This window comes from Pocillopora damicornis, chromosome 8 (assembly GCF_964200805.1).
Source record: "Pocillopora damicornis chromosome 8, jaPocDami1.2, whole genome shotgun sequence".
NCBI classification, from domain to species: Eukaryota; Metazoa; Cnidaria; class Anthozoa; order Scleractinia; family Pocilloporidae; genus Pocillopora; species Pocillopora damicornis.
The window spans coordinates 23,818,925-23,831,847 of NC_142677.1; the positions used below are offsets into that span (position 1 = coordinate 23,818,925).

At 40.8% G+C, this 12,923-nt stretch overlaps 3 protein-coding genes across 3 annotated transcripts in view; all 3 read left to right on the plus strand.

Annotated features, from left to right (window-relative positions):
* The first annotated feature begins 2,440 nt into the window (after positions 1 to 2,440).
* On the plus strand, positions 2,441 to 2,779 carry LOC149041879 (uncharacterized). Its single transcript, XM_089180831.1, has one exon. It carries the CDS (start codon positions 2,441 to 2,443, stop codon positions 2,777 to 2,779), a length of 339 nt encoding a protein of 112 aa, XP_089036957.1.
* Positions 2,780 to 2,839: 60 nt separating this feature from the next.
* On the plus strand, positions 2,840 to 6,473 carry LOC149041880 (uncharacterized). Its single transcript, XM_089180830.1, has 2 exons — positions 2,840 to 3,339; positions 5,046 to 6,473. The coding sequence occupies exons 1-2, from the start codon at positions 3,307 to 3,309 to the stop codon at positions 6,264 to 6,266; spliced, it is 1,254 nt and encodes a 417-aa protein (XP_089036956.1). The 5' UTR covers positions 2,840 to 3,306; the 3' UTR covers positions 6,267 to 6,473.
* A 1,089-nt stretch (positions 6,474 to 7,562) lies between these two features.
* Positions 7,563 to 12,923, plus strand: part of LOC149041881 (sterile alpha motif domain-containing protein 9-like) — a 63,549-nt gene continuing 58,188 nt past the window's right edge. The window contains exon 1 of the mRNA XM_089180833.1: positions 7,563 to 7,599. The gene's annotated coding sequence lies outside the window, so the exon portion shown is untranslated. The remainder of the gene's footprint in view (positions 7,600 to 12,923) is intronic.

Below are 12,923 nucleotides of genomic sequence, written 5' to 3' on the forward strand. Positions count from 1 at the left end.
TGTTCGTTATTTACACCTCTTCCCTCTTCAGGGTCATTGAACGTCACCTTCCTCAAATCCACTCCTACGCCGATGACTCCCAACTCTACCTTCGCTTTAGGCCGGGTGATGATGATGCCCAGGATGTCGCGCATCGCGCTATGGAAGCATGTATTAAGGACATTCGAAAGTGGATGATTGATGGGCGGCTGCTACTGAACGACACGAAGACTGAGTTCCTTGCTATCGGAACTCGTCAGCAGTTAAGCAAACTTCGCTCTTCTAGCATAGAAGTTGGCAACCAGAAGATTGATCGTTCTTCCAGTGACAGGAACCTCGGCGTTATGTCAGACGAATCTCTGGGGATGAACAGCCATGTTAACCAGATATGCAAGACCTCCTTCTACCACATTCATAACATTAGGCGTTTATCGAAATACTTATCTAAGGAATGCAGACAATCATTAGTTCATGCTTACGTAACTTCAAGGCTGGATTATTGCAATAGTATATTATATGGGTTACCCAAGTACCAACTATCGAAATAACAACGCATACAGAATACGGCAGCCAGGCTTATAACGGACACAATGAAATTCGATCATATTAAACCGGTACTTTACAACCTTCATTGGCTGCCAGTAAATTACCGTATCCAATTTAAGATCTTGATGATTACTTTTAAGGCGATTCATGGCATGACTCCTAGTTATTTAAGTAATCTGATCTGTATCAGAACATCGTCTAGGTATTCATTACGCAATAATGATACAATATTTTTAGAACGCCCAAAAGGGGTTATGCGCGCAACTTTAGGTGCCCGCTCGTTTCATGCCTTTGCGCCTGCGCTGTGGAACAGCTTGCCTGCGCACATCCAACGAAAAAAAATAAATTCCATTTTCTTTCAACGATGAAAGGTATAAATATATAAATTAACCCATTGACACCTGAACCGCCCGTAAACCGCCCGTAACCGCCACAAACTCGGCCCCAAGCGCCCGCGCGGTTCTAGACACGTCATCAGAATGGAATGTGAAAATCCGGCTTTTTGATTTGTCCATTTGTACCACGTGACCAAAATACCCGATTCTGATTGGTTACACGCTATACCGACTCACTATTACTACTTACACATACATAATCAGTTGATGATGCAGTTTGGAGATGTCGCAAGGTTCGTAGAAGAGGCAAAGGACGCAAAAGTTTGCCCACAGTACAACTTCAAGCAATACTTTCTGACCCACAGCGACTAGTGAACTTGAAGCTTGAGATTGACGATACTATTGATGTTAGCAAACATTTTGTGAAAGCCACGTATTTTTTGGAAGGGGATGGTCCTTTGGTTTTTGCTTGTTATGAGAAACTAAGCGCCGTTTCCCAACTTTGTCAAGCTCCTTGTTTCCTTAACGTCCGTGCAATTGCAACTGCAATTTCGGAGGAAGACCCATGTCAGAACGTAACAGCACTTGAACGGAGTGCGAAGGCTTGCGTTGAGCCGGCAATTACGTGGTTTCCGAGAAAGTTCAATGTCGATCTTTATGATGTAGTGGTAGCATTCAAGGCTGCCAGACTATTCTGCCCTGTTAGGATCCAGTGACTTAAGCCCACAAATACATTAGTAGGGACTCTGAGGACATTTCCTTTCCTGGATAGTGATACTACCATCGACAGTCTCAGAGCCGAGCTTCCTGCCTATTTGGCTGCCACTGAAGATGTTGTTATCCCGACTGAAGAGAAGGAAGTCGAATGGTGGTGTGGGCACGAGGAGTAACTTCCTCGTTGGGCTCCCGCAGTGAGGTAAGTTCTCCTTGTCCAACCATCGTCTGCTACGGCAGACAGAGTATTTTCAATACTGAAGGCGTCCTTCAACGAGCAACAGAATTGTGCTCTTGTTGACAACCTCCAAGCCAGCGTCATGTCACAGTACAACAAACGCTAAGGACTTCAAATATTAATTAACTGTATATCATTGGAAAAGTTTTGACCGTATCAGAAGTTTTATAAACAAACAATTTAACACTTTTCACTTTATTCAGATGCTGATACACACGATGTCCGAGTTTCTACGTTTTGCTTGAAATTCTATTTCGACACCAGTCCTACTCACTAGTGAGTCACGTGAGATATGCGCGAGTAGCCCGAGCGATCAGTTGCGCGCGTAATTCCAGAGCGGTCGGTCGTGTATTTTTCCAGTGCTTGGATTATGGCGGACGAACATGATCAAATACTTTCCACTGAGGCGGAGGACGAACTCTTAACCGTTGAAACGGACCCTAAAGAAAAGACTCCAACTGATGTCCACCCGGATCCCATGTTTAGTATGATGCAAAATGTGAACAGAAACCTCGGAGCAATGGCAGACTCGATGATCGCCGTGCAGCAGTCGCTGAAGCGTCTTGACTCCAGCCACACAGACGAACAAATTGACCCTAAACGGCGTAAACACTGTTCCAGAGACGAAATGAGTGCCTCCGATGGTTCAGAGCACGATGGAGAAGACTCTGATGCAGACTTGCAGGCCCTTTGTGGCACTGAAGCCGACGGAATTTCCAAGGATAAACCACGTGCTCCACTTGAGCAAAACGATGGCAGCAATGACCCATTGTTGTCAGAAATCGCAGAGGATTTCCTCAATGCAGACGACTCAGGTCCGGCTATTGAGAAACAACTGGCGGACTTTATCAACAACCTGTGGTCTAAGAAATTGCCAGACTCGAAACTAAAGGATAAGTCGGCGAAGTATTTACGCCCGGCGAACTGTGAGACTCTCACAACACCGCGGGTTAATCCTGAAATCTAGGATAAACTGAGCCACTCAGTGAAATAGCAGGACCTCAGGTCCAGCTCAATCCAGAAAACGATTGCCACAGCTGGTGCTGCAATGTGCAAATCCATTGGGATGCTGCTAGAAATGAAGAATTCGAAGCAGCCGAAGTCAGACTCTGACATTCAGAAACTTGTCAAAGTGAACACCGATGCGGTCGCTCTCCTAGGGCACGCACATATCGACCTGTCCCACCGTCGCAGGGAGTCGCTCAAACCGCATCTGAACAAAGATTATGCTGGTCTGTGTGCTTCCCATGTTCCTGTAACAGCTCAGCTGTTTGGAAACGACCTGCAAACCCAGCTGAATAATATACGAGCATCCAACAGAATAAGCTCCACAGCAGTTGGGAATCGCCACAAAAACTCGAAGGGACACCCTTCCCGAAACTACCAAAAATTTGATCGGCGAAGCAAGCCTTTTTTAGCCAAAGGCCGTCAGTGGAACTCGAAGCCACTTCAAAAACCCTTCTTCCGACAACAGGATCAAGGGAAGAAGCAGCAATGATTTCCGCTGACACACTTGATAATTTACAGGTAAATAATCTTGTCTTGTTTGAGTCCAATATGAAACATATCTTTGCGAATAAGGTGCAAAGCTTCAGGGGTGGCCAACTGACACATTTCCTTGGTAAATGGAAAGAACTAACTTCCGACTCGGAAGTCCTTAACTGTGTTAGGGGTCAGTACATTGAATTTTCCACACAGCCCATAAAAAACTTGGTTTCCAAAAGGAAAACATTCAACATCAGTGACTCACCAGTTATTGAAGCTGAAATTAAAAAATTGCTTGACAAAGGTGTCATTGTACCCACTCAACATGAAAGTGGAGAATATATTTCGCCTATTTTTGTGACAAATAAAAAAGATGGATCATCTCGAATGATCTTAAAGTTGAAAAGCTTTAACCAGCATGTTGAATACCAACATTTTAAAATGGACTCGGTCTGGACAGCAATTAGGCTCGTGACCCCAAATTGTTACATGGCGTCAATTGATTTAAAAGATGCTTACTATTCGGTCCCTATTGCAAAGCCACACCAGAAGTACCTCAAATTTGAGTGGAACAACATGTTATTTCAGTTTACATGTTTTCCCAATGGGTTGGCCTTTTGCCCTAGGAAATTTACCAAGCTAATGAAACCAGTCTTTGCCACCCTTCGACAGCTTGGCCACTTATTGTCAGGTTACATAGATGACTCCTGGTTGATGGGGACAGTCTGGGATGATTGTGCAAAAAATGTGGTTGACACGGTAAAATTATTAGACAGTTTGGGATTTGTGGCACACCCTGAGAAGTCGGTGTTCATCCCAACTCAAAAACTGGTATTTCTGGGTTTTACTCTAGACTCAGTTAACATGCAAGTCTACCTTACACCTGATAAGGCTGTTAAGCTAAAACAGGTAGCTACTGTTATGTTGCACTGTAAAAAGCCTACTATTAGGGATGTAGCCAAGGTACTGGGGCTTATAGTATCTAGCTTTCCTGGCGTTGCCTATGGACCCCTTCACTACCGCTATTTAGAACGAGATAAAACTATAGCTCTTAATGCTAGCAAATGGAACTTTGATGCCACAATGTGCATATCCAGCCAAGCAGGTGAAGAGCTTAAGTGGTGGATTGAATCAATCGAGACTGCATCCAACCCGATAAATCGAGGAGAAGTAGATATTACCATTACTTCTAATGCCTCAAAACAGGGGTGGGGTGCAGCAACCAGTGATTCTTCAACTGGGGGACTTTGGACTGTTGAAGAGGCTAAGGAGCACATCAATTTTCTCCAAATGTTAGCTGTATTCTTTGCCTTAAAATCACTCAGTACTTTGACTCATGGCAAACATGTTAAGGTCATGGTCGATAATACTACCACTGAATCAACTATTAACCAGATGGGTACAAGCCACTCCCCTAAGCTAAACAAGCTAACTAAAGACATATGGGATTGGTGCATTAAGCACGATATATGGCTGACTATGGCTCGTATACCAGGGTGTGAAAATTTAAAGGCAGACAAAGAGTCGCGTACATTTAGGAGGTGTACTGAATGGTGCTTAAAGAAAACTCTCTTTGCAAGGGCTTGTACCAAGCTCAATGTTACCCCTAACATCGACCTATTTGCGTCTAGGATCAATTGCCAGATCACGCCCTATGTCTCTTATAGAGCAGACCCAGAAGCTTTTGCCATCAATGCTTTTCACATGTCTTGGCAACATTACTTATTTTATGCTTTTCCACCATTTAGCCTGATAACAAGAGTTCTTCAAAAGATTCAAGAAGAGAAGGCAACAGGGCTTCTACTTGTTCCAAAATGGCCAACTCAACCGTGGTGGCCCAAGTTAATGCAGATGTTAATACAACCACCAGTACAGCTTCCAAAGGACAGAGACACTCTGTTCCTACCCAGCAGCCCACAGGAACCTCATCCACTTCACAAGAAACTGTGCCTGGTTCTGTGTCACTTGTCCGGAGATACCTCAACGGCAAAGGCCTTTCGACAACAGCTACCACAGTCATGGAACACTCCTGGCGGTCAGGCACTAGAAAGCAATATGCTACTTACCTTGAGAAATGGAGACGCTACTGTAATACTAGGAGCATTGATCCCATTTGTCCCCCTGTAGAGGAGGGAATCAATTTTCTTGCTGAACTCTATGACTCTGGCATAGGATACAGTGCTATTAACACTGCGAGGAGTGCCATCTCATCTATTGTTACATTGGCTAACAATATGTCGTTTGGTACCCACCCCATGGTGTGTCGTTTCCTCAAAGGCGTGTTTGAATTGAAACCTTCCCTCCCTAAATACAAGAACATTTGGGATGTCAACACTGTCCTGGCTTACTTGTCAAACCTTCACCCACCTCCGGGCTTAACTTTGAAGGATCTCACCTTCAAAACGACAATGCTTTTAGCTTTGTTATCAGGGCAGAGGTGTCAGACACTGCATTTGCTTTCTGCTAGCAATATGGTATTGAAGGACGATAGCTGTGTATTCATCATCAACAAACTTTTGAAGACCTCTCGGCCAGGAAAGCATGTGTCAGACTTAACATTCACAGCCTACTCACCAGACAACCGTCTGTGCCCTATCGTCTGCTTATCTGAATATGTCAAAAGGACAAGTCACCTTAGGAAAGGGAGTGACCAGCTGCTAGTGAGTTTCCAAAAGCCTCACAAGCCAGTTTCAACTGACACGATTTCTCGATGGCTAAAAACGGTTCTTGAAAAGTCAGGAATAGATACCTCAGTCTTTAAGGGACATAGCAACAGGGCAGCTTCTGCATCTGCAACTGCAAAGTGTAAGGTTCCATTGTCTACAATCATGGATAACGCAGGCTGGTCGAATGCGACAACCTTTGGGAGATTCTACAGGAAACCCATCGTCACATCAAGTAAAGCTTATGGACAACTCCTATTGGAGAACCTCCACACAGGATTGTTACAAGACATTTGTTACTGTTAACCAGTACTCATTACCACATGTTTGTTGTGTTTATTTAGTTGCTGCCTATTATAGGCAGACTCCCTATAACAATGAATCTGGGAACTTGGCAGCTTACTGTTTACTGCCTTCTTTCCTGAAGTGCACTCTGTGCACCATAGACTGACAAGCCATATTGCAGTAGTTGTTTTGTACACATAGTTTTGGTAAATAAACCTGTTTGTGTTTATTTCTTTGATCATAATTGCACTGCTTTAAAGTCTCACGTGACTCACTAGTGAGTAGGACTGGTGTCGAAATAGAATTTATAAGTTAAACGAGACTTACCTGTAAGTTGAAGTTTGACTGTAATTCTATGAGATACCAGTCACGAACTAGGGAGTCACGTGCCCTACCCCTTCACTTGGTGACTATGTAGCACATTCATCTTATTACTTCCCACCCATTATTGTTTGCGATCATTCGCCTTTAAAGACTGATCGCTTGGGCTACTCGCACATATCTCACGTGACTCCCTAGTTCGTGACTGGTATCTCATAGAATTACAGTCAAACTTCAACTTACAGGTAAGTCTCGTTTAACTTATAAATTAAACAAAGCATTTTCTGAAACCAAAGTAGAATTATTTTGAGAATCGAGCATAATTTGAGCATTATTTTTGGCGTAAAGCGGAATTTCTAGGAGCATAAAATGCCAGTTTTAGTAGCATAATCGGGAAAGGCTAATCGGAAAATGAGAAGAAAAATATCAATTACAGGATTATTAGTTGATCCAAAACCAAATTCTCTGCCCTAATATTACATGAACTGTATGGCAGACAGAAAGGAGAATTACTAATGAGATCTTGGGATAGAAAGGGTTAAAAGGGCACACGAGTAGAACCAGCTTCAGGGCCGGGAAAAACAACGCCATTCCTTGATATCAGTTTTAAATGGCTAAAGGTAAGGTTAATGTTGCGATTAATATCCAAATTCAAGTATATAGAACACTGTTATTAGCCTTTCTCTATAACATAAGACTAATTCTTGAAGAAAATGAGAGGTTTGTACATGTATGTAAACCGGAAGTGACTGGAAGTGTTGGAATTCCCCAGATTTTATGCTACAAAATATACTTTCACCTTCCTAATCACGCAGTTAAGTCCATCATTCGTAAAAACCTTAAATAACTTCAAAATGATCCCGAAAATGGTACTATATTTTCGCAACCAAACTAAATTCATGGGCAACTTTGAGGTCAGAATTTCAATACAAATGAAGGATCGTTTACAAATTCCGCCTCAGCCAGACCCAGAGCTTTTCGACGGTGTTGACCTGGGACTAGCCTTGCGCGAGGTGTAGCTTCTGTTGCCTGCGTTGTGTGCAACATGATCTCGAGACCGAAATTACGATTATCGTTATTTCTAAATTGGCACCAAATTTATGGATATAGTAATTTCGTGGCACTCTTTACCAATCCTCTTTAAACGTGTTAAATAAAGAGAAGGACTCGGTTCCACTGTCTTACAACATTCAAGATGGCGGAGGAAAGGGGTAAATGTGCGTTCAGTTGTGATCAGCATGATCTCGACACCAAAATAACGATTACCGTTATTTCTAAATTGGCCCTGAAATAACGAATATCTGCATGTCTGAGACCTTCGGGCTCGAAGCTTGGGAACTAGTATTCAGGGAAAGATAAAATGGCGGCTTACGGCGGCGAAGGAAATCTCAGTAGTTTAATATTTAGCGTGAAAAGGCTTGGGTGTTGTGATCTGGTTCTCAAGTGAAAAAAAAATCACGGTCTGCAATGGCCCTACCACCTTTTGAACAACAAGAAAACATTGAAACGGTGGTAAAAAGCAGCAAGTTTCGAAGTCTAAACGAAAGATGGGTAAGCTGAGTTTCAGTCAAATATCATGACATTTGGGATGTAATTTCGATACCGAATAAATAGTTCTACATGGTTATACACGCATAGGATTCTGTTGTGTTCACGTGAAGGCCATTTCAGCCATTCCTGCCACTTGTAAGTGGTAGGAAATAAAAGATATGTATAGTTGTTTCGTATTGAAGCCCTGTGAAATCAAAAATTTGATTTATTTCTTCTTTGTTTTAGGTGGTCATCATCCATTACTTTTGGAAGTCGATGCTGATGAGAAAGAAAAAATGTTTATGATTATTTCTTCTCTCGAACATTTTACTATTTAGGTACCAAATAATCTTGATACTGGAGGTCATTGCATCCATTATGAAAAAATTACCCTTGATTGCTTTGTCAACTGGAATGTATAATGTAATATACCTTGTGATTTGTGGGATTTTCACAAGTAAACTAGAAATACTTGAAGAGGGTAATGATGTACTTAATGCAGAGCATTTGGTACAAAGTCTGCTTTGCTGTAATCTACCTGAAGGTGCTTTTTATATGCTAGTAAGACTTGCACAGCCCAGTCAAAATGTTTTTGAGTAGTAGAAAAGCTGGCCAAACCTCTTCCTGAAAAGCAGTCTGAAAAATGTGAAGTTAGTGGAAGGTACTTCATTGTAGGCGGCCAAATTGTAAGCTGCCAGCCCATTTTGAGTGAGCAGTAAAACTCAAGATTGGCTATTTTAGCTAATTTTATTGAGAACCAAATTCCCAGCAACGGGCACAATTTTACTGGGCTATTTGTTATTTAACTACTTAGTAATATTCTTATTAAAATTTACTGCATTCCTTTCTAATAATTTGCTGTTGATTGTATGCTGTATATAGCTTATGATTTGTGTGATTTTCACAAGTAAATTAGAAATACCTGAAGATGGTAATGATGTACTAGATAATGTGCTTGATGCAAAGCTATTGGTGCAAAGTGTGTGCCTTGTCTGTAGGTGATTTTGCATGCTAATAAGACTTGTAATTCAAATAATACACATCAGCTGGAGTGGGAATATTAAAAGAAAAATAATAATATTTAGCTATACCAAGTTCTGGTTTTATGTCCAAATTAAGCACTTAGTTGAAGATCACTGCACTGCTCAGGTCCAGAAGGCTGAAAGAGTACTGTCTGCTGTTAGTTTGATTTTTGTCATTTCTATTGATTTATTTTATTTATCAATGTTTCTTTGAATTGTAATTCATTGATCTCTTTCAATAGAGCAGGTTCGCTCATGTAACCTAATCTCCCACTTATGTATGTATGTATGGATGAGCTCAGTCAAAATGTTTTTGAGTGGAAGGCAAGCTGGTGATAGTAATAGGCAGCAGAGGCTGAACCTTGTCTTGAATGGAAGTGTGAAAAGTGTGAAGTTAGCGGCAGCTATATTGTGGCAGGCAGCCAAATTGTCAGCTGTGGCACATTTTGACTGGGCTGATTATGTGTAGTATATATGTGCACTTCTTTTAGGGTGTTAAACAGGTTAAAGTACCAAGAAATCCTCTGTGATAACTTGATAATTCAAGATGTAAAAATTTTAAATAATAAGGTAAAGCTTGATCATTCTTAAGAGTTTCCATTTGTTCTGGAAATTTGGGGGAGGGTCAGGGGAGCATTATTTATACATAAATAATGTACATAAAAAGTAAAAAAAAAAGGCCCAAGGTAAAATCCCAATTTGTTTTAAGAGTTAATTTTATTAAGAGAAAACCCTGGATATAGCTTGGGATTTGTGTGATTTTCAAAAATTGTTAGGAACCTTGTTAATTTTCAGCTTCAAGAACACAAGTACATAATCTTTAGTGCGGCCCTCTTTTCTCCCCGCCATTATTCTAATTTTTTTATCAAGTTTCCTCTTTCTTGTGTTCAATTAATTTATTGTCTTTACAGGTGAAATTTTAATATCTGCTAGCACAATTATCTCTGCTAAGAGTGTCTACCATCACTCTTGCCGGTCTCAAGCCCAAAACGCTGCAAACTAGCTGAAACTACATGTATTTCGTAAAATTGCAATGAAATCTATCTAAAAACACCAAAATCCGGCAGAACGCACGAGTTTTTGCCAAATTTTACGCAAAAGTTGACAAAAGCGCTTAATTCTACCTGAAAAACACTTTTTTTTTTTGCAAAAATCAGCCTATTTTACATTCAAAAGCACGATGTCTTTAACAAAATAGGGATACAATCCATGTGAAAACACTTATTCCAGCTAAAACGCAGTGTTCTCAGTAAAATTTAGGGAAAAAACGCGTAAAAACCGTCAGAAACACGACAAATTGGGCTGATTTTACCCACTCTTTGTGTAAATAGCTGCCAAAACCCTCTAAACTAGCTGGAACTACATGTTTTTCACAAGATCGCCATAAAATCTTGAAACGTTGCTTTAGGGACCTTTATGCCTCCAAAACGAGTTTTTACTTTAAAAAAAAAATGGAATGAACAAAGATGTTAAAGGGGAAAAAGCTGTGAGAAAGGAGAAGTTTAGTGTTGCTGTTTGATATGCCGCCCAGATATATCAATTTATTAATTTAACGCCTTTAGCCGTGGGCAGAAGTTTTTCTCTAGACTAAGAGGACCCTCCCTATGTTGACGAACCTCAATAACTCGTTGATTTTACTGTTTTTACACAGATTTGATTTTAACCATATTCGCCAAAATAACTGCCAAAACACGGCAAACCAGTATCTCGGCCAAGAGCGATATTGGCCATTTCACACATCCTTATTAGATATGAATTTTATTAAAGATTGTCATTCTAGCATATGTTGGCTAGTTTCCACAGGTTTCTTGATTTTCATGGGAAAGTGGCATTGGTTGGTACCATGACCAATCTCCTCGACTTTCCCATGATTTTCATAGGATGTTAGCGACCCATACTTCGAACCTCAGTTGTTTTTTTTTTTTTTTTTTACATTGGCGCGAGTTTCACAACTTTCTTGTGGTTTGGCATTGACTCAGAGTTGGGCTTATTTTTATGGCTAATCCATCGGCGACTTTCTCATGATTTTCTTGGGTTCTCAACAGTGACACGCACTTTGGAACCATAATTTTATAAATATGTCAACACTGGCAAATACTGCTAAAATCTACACTCTACTAAACTCCATGTACCACAATATCCACACAACTGCGTGTGCCTACTTGAAAATCCTAACCCTAACCCTAAAACTATCCAGTTAGCCTAGTATTGTATTGCTGGTTTGAGTGACTAAACTGGCTCAAATGATCCAGCTGCTTAAAAATCTAAGCACAGAGTAAGTTTAAAAGATTCAATTTTGTAAGGTTTCGAAACAGTTCCAAAATTAACATGCACATAGCTCAGTGTAAAACATCGAAGCTTCTAGGACTTCTTATGATTCCTACGAACGTACACACCTAATGCACGTCAATTTGCCTTTGTTTTCCTCGAACGATCACGTCTTCATGGTAACGTGGTGTAAGAACTGTACAGCACTTTATAAATATATGTTTTACTTGACGGTAAAAGTTTGAATCCGTACGAGGAAACGTAACGGAAACAGGCGATGATAATATTCCGTTGACAGAAATGCAACGGAAACGTGTCGTCATATTTCCGTTCAGGAATCATAACGGAAACATAACAGGTCCAAGGAAGAAGTGAATGATGTGGAAACATAGAGTTTCATTTTTCCGAATTACGGAATCATGCTATTTCGTCCTGTGCTCACTCTAACTCTGTGCTATCCTAAACCTAACCCAAACCCCAAACCAATCCTAAGCTATGGTAAAGGGTTTAAGTCAGGGTTGAGGATAGGGTTAGGGCAGGAGCCCATTACCTGGTTAGGGTTAGAGTTTGGGTTGCTTCGGGTCAGAGGGGTTTAGTGTTACAATCAGGGTTAGGGCTAGGGTAAAATTATGCTTAGAGTTAGCGGGGTTTAGTGTTAGAATTAGGGTTAAGGCTAGGATGAGGCTATGCTTAGGGTTGGCGTTAATATTTTTCTACAAGCATTCAATTGCAGGGTTTTTGGTATTGTGTTTGTAAATTTCAGTAACTACTTGAAAGTTTACTGAAAAACAAACGATAGGCCGACTGGTACACTTACAGGATAGATAGAGAAGGTTGGGGTTAGGGTTAGGGTTAGGTCTAGGTTAAGGGCTATAGGTTAGGGTTTAGGGTTTAGGGTTAGGTTTTAGGGTTATGGTGTGGGGCTAGGGTTAGGGTTAGGGTTTAGGCTTAGTGTTAGGGTTAGAGGGTCTGCGGTTGAGGTTAGGGCTAGGGTGAAGGTTTGGGGTTAGGGTTTGGGGGTAGGGTTAGTGTTTAGGGTAAGGGTGTAAGCGTCTTCAAAAATATTTTTAAGAAGATTTTGTCACCTTTTTCACTTAAATAACCACCTGAAGAATTTTGACCAGTTAGATTATTTGAATCGGTTGGATTAATTTTGATTGGGGTTTAATAACTTTTAGTAGTTGGATGATTATTTTTACCAGTTGAACCACTTTAATATGCTGGATCTTTTTAACTAATGTTACCATCCTTACCTGAATTATTTGAACCAATTTCACTGGTTACACATGCATTATCCAGTTAGACCATATCAACTGGTTGGATTATTTAAACCAGTTGGTCCATTTTAGATATTGGCATCATTTTATCAAGTTGGATCATGTTAACCAGTCGCACCATTTTACTAAGTGAGATCGTTTCTTCCGATTGGACCATGTCACGTATTTAAAATCTTTTCACCGTTTAAACCATTTTATCTTGTTTTGGCTGGTTGGACCATGTTAACCAGTTGCATCATTTTGACTGGAGTGAAAAGTTC